Below are 17641 nucleotides of genomic sequence, written 5' to 3'. Positions count from 1 at the left end.
TCAGTAGGGGTAGGGGGACACGGCGATGAGCAGGACGAAGACGCTCTGGTGGCGCGGCGCCGCGGCGCGCACGGTGAGCCGGTAGAGGCCGGCGCGGGTGAGCGCGCGGCGGGTGTAGACGGCGCCGAGGCCGGTGCGCAGCGGCCGCAGCGCGAACGGGCTGCGCGGGTCGGGCTCGAGCAGGCTGAGCTCGGTGCGGTTGGCGGGGACGCCCGCCTCGGAGAAGGCGGCGAGGCGGGCCACGTCGTGGTGGGCGCGCACGCCCAGGGGCAGCGGCAGCAGCCTGTACTGCAGCGTGGAGGGGCTGCCCGCGCCGCAGTCCTGCGAGCAGCGCCGGAAGCACGTCCTGCGGGCGGGACACACGGGCCGACCCCCGGTTGCCACCCGAGCGTGCCCGGCCGCATAAACCCGACCGCAGCCCCCAACCCCGCAGTTCTCCCAGGCGCTGCCCGTCCCCCCTCCCCGTGCCCCAAACGCCTTCTCCACCAGCGCCACTGTTCGCCCACTTTAGGGATCAGCAAACTGAGGCCCGAAGAAGCCAGAGACGCTCCCTTTCCCACGGAGCAGGTCCCGCCAGCGGACCTTCCCAGCCCACGCCCCAGGGCAGCCCAGCGGGCACAGGGCGGCCATAAAACTTAAACCCTACAGGTCTGCTGGAGCCCCAGAGCTGAGTCAACCGCTTGGGATTTGCAGCGGGAGAGAGGGGCTCAAGACACGTGCTCAGCCTCGCCCCAGGCACCTGTTCCCCCTACAGCCTAGGCTTCCCGATTTAGGGCCCAGGACAAGTCACTGCCCTAGGATGCTTTCCCTGATGCCTGCAGCTGCCGCTCGCAGCGGCCAAGGTGCCCATGTCTGTGCATCTTTGAGTGTGTGTAGCCACGGTGAGTGGTGTGGAGGAAATGTGTTTTGTGTTTGTGTCTGAGTCCTGGGGTTTTCTGTGGGGTTCTGGGTGGCGTTTGTGTATTGGTGTGTGTTCCTTTGTCCAGGGTTTTATGTATGTGTTCATGTGTCCCTGTGTGTCCATCTCCCAGCCCCCCCTCCAATTTTCTGCTGACTCCAGCCTCTGTGGGCCCAGGTGCTCCACGCTCTGGCAGCAGCAACACCATGTGGTAAATGATAGCGTCCAGGTGAGCTTGTACCCTGAGTGGCTGCAGGAAGGTGCTCTTCATGAGGTCACACTGCCCTGTGGGCACAGAGGCCCTGTCCAGAGGCTCTGGCAGTGTGGACCCCATTGGCCCTAGGAGGGCCTCTGCCTGAGACATGGCCTTCCAGGAGGAGGGGGTCTGGACATACAAGAGCCAGAGTGTAAGCTGCCCAGCTCCTGGCAGACAATGCGCCCCAGTTCACCCCCTGGTCAACTCCGCCCTTACCCGGGGCTGGAGCCCTGCCGGTAGTTGGCAGGACATGGCGTGTCCACACACTGGTAGCTGCCACGGGTGTTGAAGCACATCTGGCCAGGCCCACACTCGATGCCATCCTCCTCGCACTCATTGATGTCTGGGCGGGGGAGGTTGGGAAGAGATGGAGGGTGAAGACAGATCACAGGGGAAGGGCCAAAGGCAGGAACCAGCGAAGGCATGGGGGTGAGGGGGTGGGGTAGCAGTCAAGTGGGAGGGAAATGCCTTCAGAGGACCAGTGAGGGGGGCAGCCCCTCTCCCTTTGTCCCCAGCCAGCAGGCCCCTAGCACCTCCCCGTCTCCCCAGGTGGGCACCCTAGAGCTGGTTGGAGAGCCTGGGAGAGTTGAGAGCTGCCCTCTGACCCAGAGTGCCCTCTGCCATGAGCCATGTCTGCCCCAGTGGAAGCGCCACCCTTCTCAGAGGACCTCGGCAGACCCCCTGACAGAGAGCCAGGGATGGAGACAGGCAAGGCAGGTGCGATCCCCACTTTACGGGAGGGAGGCAGCATGAGTGGCGTCAGCCCTGGAGCACGTCAGGAAAAGTGCTCTCTGACTTGAGAGCTAGAGGACGTTACTACTACTACCAGCAGCAGCTGCCAGCGCTGGCTCTGTGCGCACGCTCCACATGTCTCATCCAGCCATTTAGGGGGGGACTGTGGTAGCCCCATTTAGCAGGAAACTGAGGCTCAGAGAGGTGAAGTGAGTTCCCCTGGGACAAAGAGCAGAGCTGCGATCTGTTTTCAGAGATTTGTTTGCAATCTCTTAGCTCCTGCTTGGAGTGTGGTCCTGGCCTGGCCGGGGCGTCTGGGGTGGTCACTTAGCCCTCCTGAGCTCGTCTCCTTGCCCCCACCTCATGTGAGATGGTTGAGAAGAGGCTGGAGAGAGTGGACCGGGTGAGAGACGCCCCTTCCCGTCAAGCCCGGCCCTGGCCCCTGGGCGTCTGGGAGGGCGGCCCGCCCACCCCTGGGCAGCCGCTCACCCTGGCAGTTCTTGCCGCTGGGGAGGAGGCGGTAGCCAGCGGGGCAGAGGCAACGGTAGCTGCCCTCCGTGTTTTGGCAGGCGTGCTGGCACAGGTTCCTCACCCGACACTCATCCAGGTCTGGCCCAGGCGTGGGAGGCGGGGGGCGGGGAGCAGAGATACACCGTGAGTCGCAGATGCCCAGGTGGTCACACGCTTGCCCACTGGGCTCCGGGCAAGCCAGGGAAGCCCCGGACTTCGGAGGCCAGGCCTTCTCTCCACTCTGCCCCACCCAACCCTGGATTTGGGGGTTAGGAGAGTCCTTGGGCTCGCGAGATGGGGAAGCCTGCCCTGTCCACCTCACGTTCACTGAGGCATGGGGGGAGACACAGCTCCCAGTAGAGACCCCGCCTCCCAGGCGGGAATGCTGAAGCACGTCCCCCCCCCAGGCTACCTCCCCCTGCCTCTCTGCAGCCCGGCGCCAGCCTCGGCAGGGTCCTGGGGCTGTCCTGATTCCCTGCCCCCTTACGCACCAGTCCCTGTTCACATTCTCATGTCAACCTGCAACGTTCTCCTTCACTCCTGAAAACCTCCCTCCCTGACTGCTTCACGTCTGTGCACCAAAGGGGTGTTTCTCAAAGTGGGTCCCTGGGAACACTTGCCCAGGAGACCCTCCCTCTGGGCCAAGTGTCCTGAAGCCAAATGGTTTGGAAAAGACTCTAACTCCCTCTTGGAAGCCCCTTGCCCGTTAGCACAGCCAGGGCTCCAAGATGCCGCGTAGCGAGGAAGCAACCATCTGCCCGCACCACCCACTCTGCTTGCCTGTGAGCCCTGGGTTTCTTTTATTATTATTATTATTATTATATAAGTTTCAGGTGGACAGCATTATAATCCAACATCTGCATACACTACAAAGTGCTCACCACCAAACCCCAGGTTTCTGAACATGGGTGTGGTGCCCACACGCCCAGCTAGGAGCCCGAGGTGACACAGCGGGTGGGATGATTGGGGCTCGGCCTCACCCGTGCAGACGCCGTTCTGCCGGATGAAGCCAGGCGGGCACCAGGCCCGGCCCACGCTGCTCAGGGCTCTGGGGCCCGGCCGGAGGGAGACCCAGGCGTGGAAGGAGCCACCAGGGATGGGGATGCGGGGCCGCAGCCAGGGCACCAAGGGGCCCCAGTGGCTGATGGTGGTCACGTTTTGTCCACTCCGCTCCAGCGGGGCGCAGGTCTTGCCGTCACGGAGGAGGGCCTGGCCCGGCGGGCACAGACAGCGGTAGCCGCCCTGCAGGTTGTGGCACTGGAAGGCGCAGGCCCCGGGCAGCTGCAGGCACTCGTTGATGTCTGGAGAGGAATGGGGCCAGGCAGGGGCTGAGGGTGGTTCAGGGCTTGCCACAGCCACTCCCCTGGCTCCAGCCGTCTCTCTGGCCTTCCCCAGAATCCAGCTTCCTCACCTGCTGCACGCAGACCTGCCTCCAAGCCTTCTCTCTCCTGGACCAACCTCAGCCTCCTCTCCCACTCCAGCCTCTGCGGCTCAAAGAGGCCCCAACCTCCCTTACTCTGAGCCTTATCCCAGACTCTACTGTCCCCAGTGCCCCTCCCTGCAGCGTCCTGCTGAGGCCCATTGTACCTGCTAAGCCTCTCCGAGACCCACCCACTTCTCTCCACCCCCCTCCTTCTCCTGGGCTCCCAGGGAAGGGGACCTTGCAGGGTAGGGAATGAAGTCTGGTGCCCTATAGCAGGCAGAGCGCGGATCCAGGCACATGGTGGCTGCACAGCTGGTGTTGGCTGCTGTTTTGTTATTCACAGAACTCAACATCACCCTTGTCATAAACTCCCTGCCCGTGAGTCAGGGGATGCTGATCAGGGCCCCAGTGAGGGGGTGGGTGTCCCCATACCTAGGCAGGGCAGGCCGGGGCCCTGGAGCCGGTACCCCCTGGGGCAGCCGCAGCGGTGCCCGCCTGGGGTGTTCTCGCAGATCTGGTTGTAATGACACTCGTCCGCCTGCTCCAGACACTCGTCCACATCTGGGGAGGCAGGGCATGGGCAGGGGCAGGGCTGAGCCCTAAGCCCCTCCCCCAAGGGGCATATCATGCTTCTCCCCATCTGGGCCTCATCCCTGTCCCCTTCTCCGGCTTCAGTGCCACCAGGGTGAATGCCAGCATTTGCAACCATCCCTCCCAATTACACCAGCTTTGGAAGGTACGAAGGTTCTGGGTCCAAAAGAAAGAAGGGACTTGAAAGGTGGGCTTTGAAAGCAGAGAGTCTGGGTTTGGGCCAGGCTCTGCCATATCTCTTGGTCCTTGAGCAAGTAACTCTCCCTCTCTGAGCCTCAGTTTCCTCGCCTGTAAAGAGGGGTAAGGATGGGGCCTCTTCTTGGGATCGTGGTGAGAAACCTGGGTCATGCATGTGAAGGGCTCAGGAGCCAGGTCCACGGGAAGAGCCACAAAAAATGGTGAGAAAGAAGGAAGGGAGGGCAGAAGGAGGGCGAGGCAGGAGAGGCCTATAAGGAGGGCCCCTGAAGGCCCTGGGCCGCTGAAGCGGGCTGGCCGCCTCTTCTGAGTTCAGGTTCCACCACGCTCTCCCCCTCCACCGATGGCTTCTCCTGTGGGGCCAGGAGGACCCACAATCGTGACACCAGAGATGCTGGGGCAGGGAGGTCCCTAGAGGTCACCCATCCGGGGGTGGCACCTAGGTTTCATCTCAAAGGCCAATTGCAACACAGTGGCTGCTGGAGAAGCTGTGTTGAGAAGGATTCAGAGGCTGTGTCTAGGCGGGGCCATGATCTATGAGGGGGAATAGGAGAGGGGCAGCAGATGTAGCAGGGGGACCTGGTCATCAAAGAGATGAGAAACCTGAGGCCCAGAAAGGAAAAGACACTTGTCCGAGGGTATGCGGGTTGCCAGCAGCCAGGCGGGGCCAGACTCAGACCTCCTGAGCTGACTCAGGCTCTGCCCCTGGCCTCACCACGCGCCTTCCGTCAAGAGAGTTCCGGTTTCCCTGGAGGCCCAGGGTCCCAGGGACACACAGCATCCCCTTGCTGAACCCTGGGCACCGCTGGGTTCCCAAGAGTTTGGACAGCCTCACTGTCACCTTTACAACCGGCTCCATCAGTGGCCACCCGGAAGCCGGGCCCACAGTCGGGGAGGCAGTGGTAGGACCCGAGCAGGTTCACACAGCGCTGTCCCTCTCGGCAAACGTGGGCATCCTCCGCACACTCGTCCACATCTGGGGGCACACAGGGCAGGGGGCTGTGTGAACACAGGTCCCCCAGGCCCTCCCTGCCACCCCGACTCTGGCCCAGTAGCTTTGGTCCCCAGGCCCAGGAGCCCCTGGCGTGAAGGTCCCCACCTTCCTGCTAGCTCTTTCCATCATCTCCCCCCCGCCCCCAGAAACACAGAGCCCACCCCAAGGGGCCCGAGGGCCTTGGCCTGTGGTGTCTGATACGAGGTTGCAGACTGTCCCTTTGGTGCCTGACGGAGACTTGGCAGCGCCAGGCCCCACTGGTGAGAGAGGAGGGGCAGGGACAGAGGGGTCAGCGTCTGGACAGTGCCATAGGCTCAGATTTGTCATCCAGCAGCTTCATTGAGGGGACAAGCAGAGCAGGTGGGCAGATGGGTGTCAGCTCACTCCCAACTCCAGTTGACTGGAAACGACCACCGAGTGTTGGGAAAGCTTCTGAGGTTGTGTCCAGGCTCAGCAGGTGTGAATGCCATGAGCACGTGGTGGCCACATGCCTGCCTTTGGGGATCCCCATCACCCCCCAGGACTTGAGCTCTCCCATCTGCAGGAAGTCCCAGTGGGAACAGGGCATTGGGAGCCCGAGGCTGGCGTCCAGTGCCCTCAGGAACAGGCCATTCCCTGAAGTTTGTGCCCTCTGGCCAGGACCCCGGCACCCCCTGCAGGCACTTGGGCCGGGTCCAAGAAAAGCCCCTCCACTGGGGGCCCACTCGCCTCTGCAGGTCCTGTCGTCCCCAGCCAGGGCAAAGCCGGCCGGGCAGGAGCAGGAGAAGCGGCCGGGCGCGTTGAGGCAGGAGTGGGAGCAGGGAGCGGGTCCGCCCAAGCACTCGTCCCTGTCTGGGGGAGAGCTGGTGGTCTGCACTCACAGGCTCTGCGGCCCCTTGGCCGGGACAGACCGTCCCTCCCAGGCTGAGAGGCCTCCCTCGTCCACGCCTGGGCGGGGGAAGCGCTCACCCACACAGAACTCTCCCTGGGCGTCCAGCTCAAAGCCCTCCGGGCAGCCGACTTCGTTCTCTTCTGCAAGGCAAAGGGGACAGGCCCTAAGGATGTGAGGGCAGCCGTGCCCAAGGCCGCCCGGGGACAGAGAGCTGCCCTGACCATAGCCCAGGCTTGTAGCTCCCTCCCACGAGCTTGGTGAGGCAGGGGCCCCCCAGCAGGGTGCTCAGCCCCTGTCCTGAGCAGGCCCGGTGCCCAGTGAGTCAGCGAGCCCGTTCCCAGCCCAGGCCTGTGGGGAGCGTTGGCTGGGGTGATGGCACGAGGGGCGCATGGTGAGCTGGCCACATCACAAGTGAGCAGACACAGGAGAAATCATTAAAGAGAAGCATGCAGCTGCAGGTGCACACATGCAAAACCACATTCCTGAGAACCCAGAGGAGTGGACGCGGCCACCGGCCATGCACGGAGAGCACGCAGCATGGCAAATGACAGCATCTGACAGGGGCAGGGGTGGGGGCGGACTGTGTTCTGGAGATGGAAGGAGACCAGACTGCCTGAGTCATTGTAAGGACAGCCCCCCGATAAGGCAGTCACGGGGGGCCAGGGGAGGGTTTCAGAGAAGCACCTCTACTCCCGACACCCTGCGAGGTGGGCCGTGTCATGCCCATTTTACAGACGGGAACACTGAGGCTCAGAGAGGGCCTGGGGATTGCCCCCAAGGTCCCGCAGCCGGCAAGCGGTGTGGCTGGGTTTGAATCAGGACCTGCCTGACCTCAAGCTATGCTCTTACCACCGTCCCAGGTTCAATGTTAAAACACACTGGGACCTCAAATTACGGTAACGGGTGTATCTTTAGCATCCATCGGTTGAGAATGTATGGCATGTTCATGTGGGTCTCCAGGAGTTCCCACAGTGGCCCCCGGCCCCCTGCGTAGGGCCTCTGATGTAGGCACCCTTGAGAAGAGGGTGGAGTGTGGCTCAAGTCCTGGACATCAGCCTGGGGGTTGGACCTTTATTAGGGGCCCTGGTAAGGCTCCGGAGGGTTTGAACAGGAGTGGCCTGAGGAGCAGTGTCCCTGGTGGGGGTGTGGACGGCTGGACGGGAGCAAGGACAGATTGGAGATGGGCAGACAAGGAGATGAGCCGTCTCAGTCCCGAATCTCTGGTCCACGGTCAGCGGATGCGGGGCTGGGGTGTCATCTCGGCTCTCAGCCAGGTGCCGTCAGGGCCCCTGGCAGATTTTGAGCCAGGGCAGTGGGGGTGGAGACAAAGGATGGGGGCCTCACCAGCCTGCAGGGTGGTGGTGAGCCGGAAGCGCAGGGCCTCGGCCTCGGGGTCGAAGGTGGAGCTGATGGCCGAGGCCCGCAGGTGCTGCACCAGCTGGGGCTGGGGGCCCCGGGCCGCGTCGTACTGGACACTGTGGTTGCAGCGCAGGAGCGCGGGGAGGCTGTCGTGCAGGAAGCGCTGCGTGGAGCCCACAAAGAGCCGGCCGGGCCCCGTCTGCACGTAGCGCTCCTGGAAGTCCTGGAGGAGGAGGGAAGAACATCTGGGATTTCAACTTCCAAGCGGCCTGGGACCCTCAGCCCCCACGCAAGGGGCTGGGGGTGCTGGGGGAGGAGAGCTGGTGGGCTTCTCAGCTCTTCCTCCAACCGGCTGGGCACCACGGGGCAGGTCACCTCCCCTGGGCGTTCTTATCTATGGAATGAGGAGAACACCTGTTCCCGAGGGGCAGGGCCTAGAGCATCCGTCCACTGGGCAGCTGGACCTCCCCTAAGTCCAGGCCAGGCCATGCTCCAGCCCCTGCTCGGGTGTCAGGAAGGAAAGTGGGCCCAGCTGCTAGGGGCTGGTTTCAGGCAGAACACCCATTCTCTCTCACGCACCCCATCTGCACATGCCGGGGCTTGCCTCCCACCTGCATTTGAAGATCTGCGTCAGCTAGGCTCTCGGGAACCACGCCACTGACCATCACGTCGAGGAGCAGGAGGCCGTCGGGATCCAGGCCCCGGGCCACCTGGGTCATCGTGAGCAGCTCCCCTACAATCCATGCCCGCCCAGCCTGGAGTCACCACGGGGAGAGGCTCTGGGCTCAGGCCTCAGCCCCACCCGGCCCACCTCGGGGGAGCCCCTGCTCACCTGTGGCAAACTCCACGTGCGACTCCTGCTGGAAGCTGCCCCCGGTCAGGGAGTGGCCGTTCAAGGCGTCTCCACTCTCTCCAGCCAGGGCCCAGTAGATGGGGGCGATGGTGACCACGAGTACCCGCATCAGAGGCCCTGGACGGGTCGGGGCGCAGAGTCCAGGTTAGGGCTTGGTCCTCAGAGCAGCCACTCTCCTGCTCAAGGTCCCTCTATGGCTCTCTATTACCCCCCAGAGAGCTTGACCCCTTCCCTCCATGCCCAGGCCTAGCTCTGTGATTACCTGGGTCCGTCATTGGATCAGAACCTGGGAAGTGGCAAAGATAAATATCTACTTCATGGAGTAGTTGCAAAATTAATCAAATAGATTTATACAAAGAAGTGCAGGTAACTTGTTGATATGTGACTCAATTCAACAAATATGGAGGGCTACTGGGCCACCATACAGCCTGGGACCGCACAGACCGCCACCACCTAGGTGCTGGACTGAGCTGAAAATCAGCCAAGTCCCCTAGCTCGCAGACACTTCCAGAAGAGCCTGGGAGAGGACGGATTCTTCTAAATCATTGACTTTGAAAGAGAGTCAAAAAACAACCCTGGACGTGGATTCTCAGACCTTCACGTGATGCCCAGGCCTCCTCTCAGGGCAGGCGGAGGCGCGGACGGGGGAAGGGGAAACCCCGCTCGCTTGGGTCAGGGATGGTCCAGCTTCTCAGCCCAGCTGCTGGCCGGGAAGAGGGGATGAAGAGCAATGTTCCCGGGAGCCAGCCGGGCCAGGGGCGTGGGAGCAGAACCTCTTCTACCTCTCTGTGCCTCTGTTTCCCCTAAACAGAGCCTGACCCACCCAGCTTGGGGCCAGATGCTTCTCCAGGACTCCTGCTCCTGCAGCTGGAAGCAGCAGCCACGTCTGGGCAGCGTCTCGCTTCATCCGCTCTCTGCGGACAGCCAGCCCGGAGTGACCCCCAGCCAAGGTCCCCCGACCCCACATTCACATAGGCCTGCGGTCAAGGGCAGGAGGTGCTTTTAGCAAAGACCCGTCCACACTGCCCTCTCCCTGCTCTGGACCCTCGTGAGGGGACACAGGGTGCCCTGGAAAGGGCAAGACGGCAGAGTCCATTCCATCTGGTCCGCAGCATCCCTCCAGAACATTCCATTTGCTTAGGACACACTAGTTTATGAATCTGTTTGAAAGTGGACATTTCTTGGTTCTCCACTCTCTAGCTAATTTATCCTCCACATTTCTCCCTTTCTGTGCCCTCCTGCCTGCGTCCCTTAACGTTACTGGTGATCACTTCACTTCTCTATCAGCTCTTGTCTTCACAGTGGAAAAATCCTCACGCCGCCATCGGTGGTTTCAAATCATCATCTGACTCTGCATTCACACGACCTGACCATCTCGCACTCTCTCAGTCAGATTTTTTTTTTTTTTAAACAATACAGGAAATTGCAATTTTTTTTTGAGGAAGATTGGTCTTGTGCTAACATCTGTTGCCAATCTTCCCCTTTTTCTTTTTTTTCCCCCGCAAAGCCCCAGTATGTAGTTGTGTATCATAGTTGTGGAGTTGTAGTTCTTCCCTGTGGGACACGGCCTCAGCATGGCTGGATGAGCCATGAGTAGGTCCGTGCCCAGGATCCAAACCCGCAAACCCCAGGCTGCCAAAGTGGAATGTGCAAACTTAACCGCTATGCCACCGGGCCGGCCCCTCTTGGTTGGATTTTAAAGGCTGTCATTCTGTTTTGTTGGGGGTTGTGGGGTGTGGGGGAAGTGGCCTGCCCCTAAACCCACTTTGGCATGGACTCAGCTCTCAGTGGTGCTTGATTTCCTCTGGGACTCAGGCCTCGGAACACAGGCTTTGCCTCCTCCTGGGTCTGGCACGCGTTGGAGGGTCCCCAGATGCAGGAGACCCTCTGGCCCCCACTTACCCACACTCACGGGGATGTGGCTGATGCTGCTCTGGATAGTGGTGACCCCAGAACGTGCCTCCTGTTGCACGCTGGTGTTGAGGGCAGCCACGCCAAATTCCTGGCCATTGATCACCCCGATCATGCTGCCCCGGCTCCCCCGCGGCTCCCCTGTGAGGAAGGCAGAGAACGACAGTGACACTGTCTGCTCCCGTGCCTTCAGTATAAGCAGGTACTGTTACCCATTTCACGAAGGGGTAAACTGAGGCTCAGAGAGGTGAAGTAACTTGCCCAAGGGCACACAGCTAATGGGTGACAGACACAACGCCCAGGGGGTCCTGGCTCTGAGAGAGGAGGGAGGCTTTTCAGAGGAGCACCGCACTGGGACCGCGCCGGCTTCTAATTCTGGCTCTGCCGTCGCCTTTCCAGAAACCTGGGCAAGTCAGGCCCCCAAGCCACACTTGAGTTGGCTTATCTATAAAATGAGGAGATGGGACCATAGATGCGCCAAAGACCTGTTGGGTTCTAAGACGCCAGGAGCCCAAGATGGCGGGGCCTGGCAGGCTGGAGGAGCCAGGGCTGAGAGGCAGGGCACCAAGCCAGGAACTGAATGCCGCCACCCGAACATCCCCCATTCCATCAGTGGCCCTGGCTCCAGGTGCCCTGCAGCTGGCCTGGCTTCGGTGGGTTGGATTTCTAGCAGCCGCCAGGCAGTCCGCGAGCAGATGCTCTTCAGCGCTAATCAAATGGATGGTGCGGGCACAGGCGGTGCTTCCTCTGGCTAATGGACCAGCTGTCTCATTTGGATTCCAGGGGGCGAGAGACAGAAGCTAGCCTGCCTCTCTGCTCACCAGCTCTCGGGGGAAATTAACAACAAATTGCCTATGATCTCTCAAAAAAACAACATAAAACACTCCGCTGCCAGGACCCTAGATGGGTGAATCGGGGTCTGGTGAATTTCAGATTCCAGGAAGCAGTGTCATTTCCCGCAGCCCAAAGCCGGGGTTTGATGAGATTTGATGCCCATCTGGGATGTCTCCTGCATATCTGCAGCTCCCAGGATTATGGGAGGGACAGGAGAAAGCCAGGGACCTACCCCTAGCCTTGCAATAAGGGGATGAGGAAGGAGTCAGGAGCTGCAGGTAAGAAGGCAGCAGTGTGGCCCCAGCAGCTTAGGAAATTGGAGGCCAGGAATGACAAGCCACTGTCACTGCCTTTCTCAGACACGGGCCATGCAGCAGCCACATGGCCAGGATGGGCCCCCGGCTGATGGGAAAGGAGGGAGAGAAGACAAGCTCATCGTCAGGACCTCAAAACCTTGGAATACCTTTACCTAGCAATGCCCCTCGAAGGAATTTATCCTATAGAAATGTTCAGGCCAGCACATGAAGTTGTGCACCCCAGTGCAGTTTTCGGAGGGGAAACTGGAAAAAACCTGTTGCTTATTTAACAAAACCAACAGCAGTTAAGTTTAAAAAACGTTCCTATGGAATGATATGAAACCATTGAGGAAAACGTGGATGAGGCTGATCGTCATGGATGTTGTCCGAGAGAAAGTAAACATGGCAGGTTGCAAAGATAACCTGCAAATTCGACCTCATTTGTGAAAAGAAACAAGTCTCTCTCTTTACATTTAGAGAAGAAAGTGTAGAAGGATACACCCCAAATAATTGCCTCAGCTATGCCTGGTAATTGAAGTGTGCGAGATAGTCGACAATTACTTTTTTCTTTACAGATTTTTCTAAATTATCTGGCCTTTCTACAATTAGCATATAGGAGGTTAAAAAAAAAAAGTTGTTTCCATTAAAAAAGTAAGGAGGCTGTTTTGGGGTCAATTGCGTTCCCAAAAAAGATACGTTGAAGTCTGGATCCCCAGACCTCAGACTGTGACCGTATTTGAAGGTGGAGTCAGTACAGAGGTAACCAAGTTAACATGAGGTCATTAGGGTGGGTGCTAGCCCAACATGACTGGTGTCCTTACATGAAGGGGAAATTGAGAGAGACGCGCCCAGGGAGAAGGCCACATGAACACGAAGACAGAGAACATGAAGGGTGATGCTCCTACAGGCCAAGGAACACCAAAGATGGCCAGCAAACCACCAGAGACTAGGGGAGGGGCATATCACAGACCTCAGAAGGAACCAACCCTGCCGACATCTTGATCTTAGATTTCCAGCCTCCAGAACTGTGAGACAATAAATCTCTGTTGTTTAAGCCCCCCAGTTCGTGGTACTTTGTTATGGCAGCCCTGGGAAACTCATACAGAGGCTGTGTGCAGAGCCCTCTGGTTTGGGTTGAGGGCCTCACCAAGCTCTGAAATACAGGGAGGGTCTGCTCAGACCTGAAGCTGACCCCAGAGACAGCATCTGTGGCTGGGTGTCAGAGAACCACTGAATTTTCAGAGCTGTGTGTGTTGGTGTTGCACCCACGCCTGCAGGAGATCAGACCAGGGGCCAGAAAGGGTCCCACAGGTGGTTGGCAGTGGGTTTCAAGTAGATTTTCACGTGTCAAAGTGTCAAGTCCCAATTCCACTTAGTCCAGAGGTGCTGCCTGGAGAAGTACTCTATGGAGAAGGAATCTGACGTTGTGTGCACTGATTGATTAGCCATGTCTGCCATGGACGGGGATGGCAACACAAAGCCACAAATATGGAGTATTTACTACAGAGGCACAGAAATAATATTCAGTGACTTTCCATTATGCAGTCCGAGTGATTTTACTGGGGTTTCTCAAGATAGTCCTTTTCTCAATTTTAAAGTTGGGTCTGAGTCCAGGGAGAAGGGAGCTGACTGAGGAGACCACCTACCATGGCCAGGGAAAGCTGGGGACAAGCACTAATTCACAGACTTTTCACAGCAACCACGGATGGGCACCACGGATGCCCTCGTTTTATTCTGCCTACTTCCCAGGGCTGTGGAGCATCCAAAGGGAGGACACGTGTCTGCACCAGGTAATCTGGAAGAGCCACGGTCCCCTGTCCAAGACGAGCGGCAAACTCCTAGCATCTCAGAGCCTCAGTTTCCCCAACTGTAAAGGGCAGGGTAGTCGAGGTGATCATAAGGCCCTCCCAGCTGGCTCATTCTAAGTTTGCGACTCTAAGCAAAGAGAAGAGTCTGGGAACCAGGAGCGCAGTGGGGCAGGACCCCCCAAACAACACACACGTCCCCATTGTGCAGGAGATCCCGCCTCTGTCCACGAAGGTCTGGGCAGGGACGCCCCATACCTCTCACGACCAGGAACGCCCGGGCTGTGGCAGAGCCCAGGAGGTTGTGAGCGACGCATTCGTACGCGCCCGCGTCCCCAGCCTCCACTCGCTCCAGCCACAGGCTCCCGTCCAGCAGGGTCCGGAGCCGCCCGCTGGCCCGCAAGGGCTGGCCCGCACGCAGCCACTCCACCGTGGGCACCGGCTCTCCTGTGGCATGGCACCGCAGGGCCACATCATCTCCAGATCTCACTGTCACATCCTGGGGCTCCACCTGGAGCACCGGGGCACCTGTGGGAAGCCCAGGGCAGCTTGTAGGAACATTTTATTATTTTCGTGTATTCAAGTGGTACATATTCATCTAGACATTAGAAAATATAGAGGCAGAAAGGAGAAAATAGAGTCACAAATGATCCTCCCACCAATTACCATTCCTGGGTATTTCCTTGCAGACAATGTTTCCTTAAAAGAATGACCACATTACACACAGCTGCTTTCAGTTTTGTTTTTTTTTTAACTTCACAATAGATTGTAACTACCTTTCCATGCCATTAAATATTGATTTTTAGTGGCTACTTGGTATTCCACTGTTGGGATCTATTCTGATTTTCTTAACCACATCCCTATTATAGGACATCTAGCTTGTTTCCAATGAAGAGGTGACACTTGCCAGAACTGCCTCTACTTGGTGCCAGATGAAATGGGCAGACGTGGGCTCTGTCACTCACTGGTGAGTGATTCTGACCAGGTCACTCCTTGACCCTCAGTTTTCTCGTCTGGAAGATGATAATTCCTGTCCACTTACTACTACAGATCCTCCAGAATGGCTAAAATGAAAAAGATGGAAAATGCCCAGTGCTGGTGAGGATGTGAGGCGAGCAGAGCTCTCACACATGGCAGGTGGAAGTACAAAATGGTACAACCACTGGAAAACTGTCTGCCAGGGTATTAGTTTCCTGTGGCTGCTGTAACAAATGGCTACAAACTGTGACCAGGGAACCAGGCAAAAAAAAAATGTTACTGAGGATCTAGTCAATAACTAACATGGTCTGTCAAATGTTTTTTGGACAAGAAGAAACTATGTGTTCTGTTTTGCAGATGTTGCTATGTTGCAGAGAAACTCACGCTTGCCCAAGACACCTGCAAAATGCTCCAGCTCCAAGCATCCTCAAGTTACCTTAAACTCATTAGCATCTTAAATTCTCCTCCTCTGGGAGGGCCCAAGCAGCCATTTTCAGATCACAGGATGTATGCAGTAGCATGTTTACTTACTACGCATGTGCCCTGAATGAGCACAGTTGTTACACAGTTGTTACAAATAAATCTGTTACCCTCTGCTCTCCTGTGGATAAACTCTCCATCAGCGCTGAGCTCCGGGAGACACTGCTTTTGGGAGCTATCCCCGTGTTCTCCATTGCTTGTGCAAGCAATAAACCTTTTCCTCACCTACTCCTGCCGTGGTTGTGCTTTTCAGCTCCACGCTCACCAAGAGATGAACCCATTGAGTTCAGTTACAACAGTTGGTGGCTTAAAACAGCAAAAATGTATTCTCTCACAGTTCTGGAGGCCAGAAATCCAATGTAAGTTGTTTCCTGGGGCTACAGTCAAGGTGCTGTGCTCCCTCCAGAGACTCCAGGGGACAGTTTGTTCCTTGCTTCTTGCAGCTTCTGGTGGCTTCTAGCATTCCTTGGCTTGAGACTGCATCACGCCATTCTCTGCCTCCATCTTCACATCGCCTCCTTCTTTTTCTTTCTCTCTCTCTCCGTCTAATCTCCCTCTGCCTTTCTTATAAGAACACTTGTGGTAGCCTTTAGGGCCCACCAAGACAATCCAAGATAACCTCATCTCAAGATCCTTAACTCAATCACGTCTGCAAAGATCCTTTTTCCAAATGAGATAACATTCACAGGTCCTGAAGATTAGTATGTGGTCATATGTTTGGGAGCTGTGTATCAGCCTACCACAGCCAGTATCTCCTCAAGTTGAACATCTGTGTACTGTGTGTCTCAGCAATTCTGCTCCTGGTTCAGTACCCTAGCAGAAATGTGTATGCGTGTTCACCAAAAGACATGGCTAAGAATGTCACAGCAGCATTGCTCATAATTGCCCCAACTAGAGACTGACCTACAGTGGAATCCATAAACAAATTGTGGTACATCCACATAGTGGAAATCCATACAGCAACGAGAATGAATACACTCATTCCACGAGCAATCTCACACACAACGTTGTGCAAGAGAAGCCTGACACAAGAGCACATACGATATGATTCCACTGAAATAAAGGTCAAAAATAAGCAAGAACAAGACTTCAGCTGTGGCTGAGTGAAGAGGCCAGCAAATCAGCTCCCCGCAAAAAGTACAAAACCCGACAAAATTGTCAAAATCAACTATTTCAGGGCTCTAGAAATCGAGTAACGGCAAACAACGGATTGAGAATCATTTATCCATGAAAAGCTTCTAGAACTTGGGTTAAGAACAGTGGAAGTGTGCGGCCTTCCTCCCTGGGGCTGCTCTCATCTCCCACCCCCACCACAGCCTGATCATCATAGCAGCTTTGTTAGGGAGGAGCTGGCAGCGAAACCAGCAGCTTTTGCTGTCACAAGAGGCCGATGTGACTTCAGCAGGGGATGCAAGTGTACTCCGAGAAGCCAGGGGTGTTGTCAGGAAAAGGAGTAGAACCGGCAGGAAGCAAGTGGGGAACTGGAAGCTCTGCTGGCCTGAGGTTGTGGCCCTGGTTGAGGAGACCCGGGACCAGCTGGAAACTTAACCAAGAGAACCTGGAAATGAGGGAGCCCTGGACAGGCCAGATCAGCTCCCTCACGGCCCTGGCTGACGCGGAAAATATGTACCTGTGCAGGGGGTCCCAGAGGGCTAGGAGGGGTCAGAGCCGAGGCCGACTTGAAAACTGCTGCACTCCCAATTACGCCACAACCACACTCAGATGCACTGATGGAGGATGGGAGCTGCATTTTCTTTGCCTTTAATTTTCAGAAGTTTGATCATGATGTGTCTCAGTGCAGACTTCATCCTGTTTGAATTTTGCTCAGCTTTTTAAATTTGTAGGTTTACATCTTTTGTGAAATTTTGGAAATTTTGAGCTCTTGTTTCTTTGAATACTCTCAGCTCTCTTTCTCTTTTCCTCCTGGGACTCTGATGCCATGAATGCTAGATCTTTCAGTGGAGTCCCACAGATCTCTGGGGCTCTGTTCATTTATTTATTTTTTTTCCAGTCCATTTTCTCTCTCCTGTTCAGACTAGGTAAATTCCATTGTTCTATCTTCAGATTCACTCATTCTTTCCTCTGTCCTCGATATTGCTGTGACGCCCGCCCACTGCATTTATAATTGTGTTTGTTATTATAAATTTAGCTCTAAAATTTCCATTTGGTTCTGCTTTATGTCTCCCATTTCTTTGCTGAGATCTGCTGTGTTTTCATGTTTCGAGCATGTTCCTAATTGCTCACTGAAGCGTTTTTATGATGCTCCTCTAAAATCCTTATCAGATTATTCCAACATCTGTGTCCTCTCGGTGTGGGAGTCTGTGAATCATCTCTGCTCACTGAAGTTGAGATTTTCCTTGTTCTTGGGATGACAAGGGAGTTTTCGTTGTATACTGAACATTTTGAGTATTAAAAACTCTAGTTCTTACTTAAATCATCCATTTCAGCAGGCCTCCTCTGACACTGCCAGGGGAAAGGAGAGGCTACCTCATCACTGCCAGGTGAGGGTGGAAATCCAGCTTCCCTGGCTGGCTCCGCTGACACCCAGAAGAGGAGGGGTGTTTCACTACTGCTGGGCAGTGGGAGTTCAGGGTTCACACCAGGCCTCTGCTGACATCACCCTGGCTGGGAGGGAGAACGGCACTGGTGTTGCCC

The 17641-nt window shown here is 56.9% G+C and overlaps 1 protein-coding gene across 1 annotated transcript in view; it reads right to left on the bottom strand.

Annotated features, from left to right (window-relative positions):
* Positions 1-17641, bottom strand: part of HMCN2 (hemicentin 2) — a 150205-nt gene continuing 132564 nt past the window's right edge. The window contains exons 86-98 of the mRNA XM_058524290.1: positions 13787-14056; positions 10585-10734; positions 8662-8799; positions 8441-8562; positions 7815-8052; positions 6548-6610; positions 6308-6430; positions 5447-5581; positions 4252-4380; positions 3377-3697; positions 2376-2495; positions 1371-1497; positions 1-346 (exon numbers count right to left, since the gene is read on the bottom strand). Of these exons, the coding sequence (XP_058380273.1) occupies positions 1-346; positions 1371-1497; positions 2376-2495; positions 3377-3697; positions 4252-4380; positions 5447-5581; positions 6308-6430; positions 6548-6610; positions 7815-8052; positions 8441-8562; positions 8662-8799; positions 10585-10734; positions 13787-14056 (2282 nt within the window). The remainder of the gene's footprint in view (positions 347-1370; positions 1498-2375; positions 2496-3376; positions 3698-4251; positions 4381-5446; positions 5582-6307; positions 6431-6547; positions 6611-7814; positions 8053-8440; positions 8563-8661; positions 8800-10584; positions 10735-13786; positions 14057-17641) is intronic.

The sequence above is a fragment of the Diceros bicornis genome, chromosome 28, assembly GCF_020826845.1.
Source record: "Diceros bicornis minor isolate mBicDic1 chromosome 28, mDicBic1.mat.cur, whole genome shotgun sequence".
NCBI lineage: Eukaryota > Metazoa > Chordata > Mammalia > Perissodactyla > Rhinocerotidae > Diceros > Diceros bicornis.
This window is presented reverse-complemented; position numbering and strand designations above follow the sequence as displayed.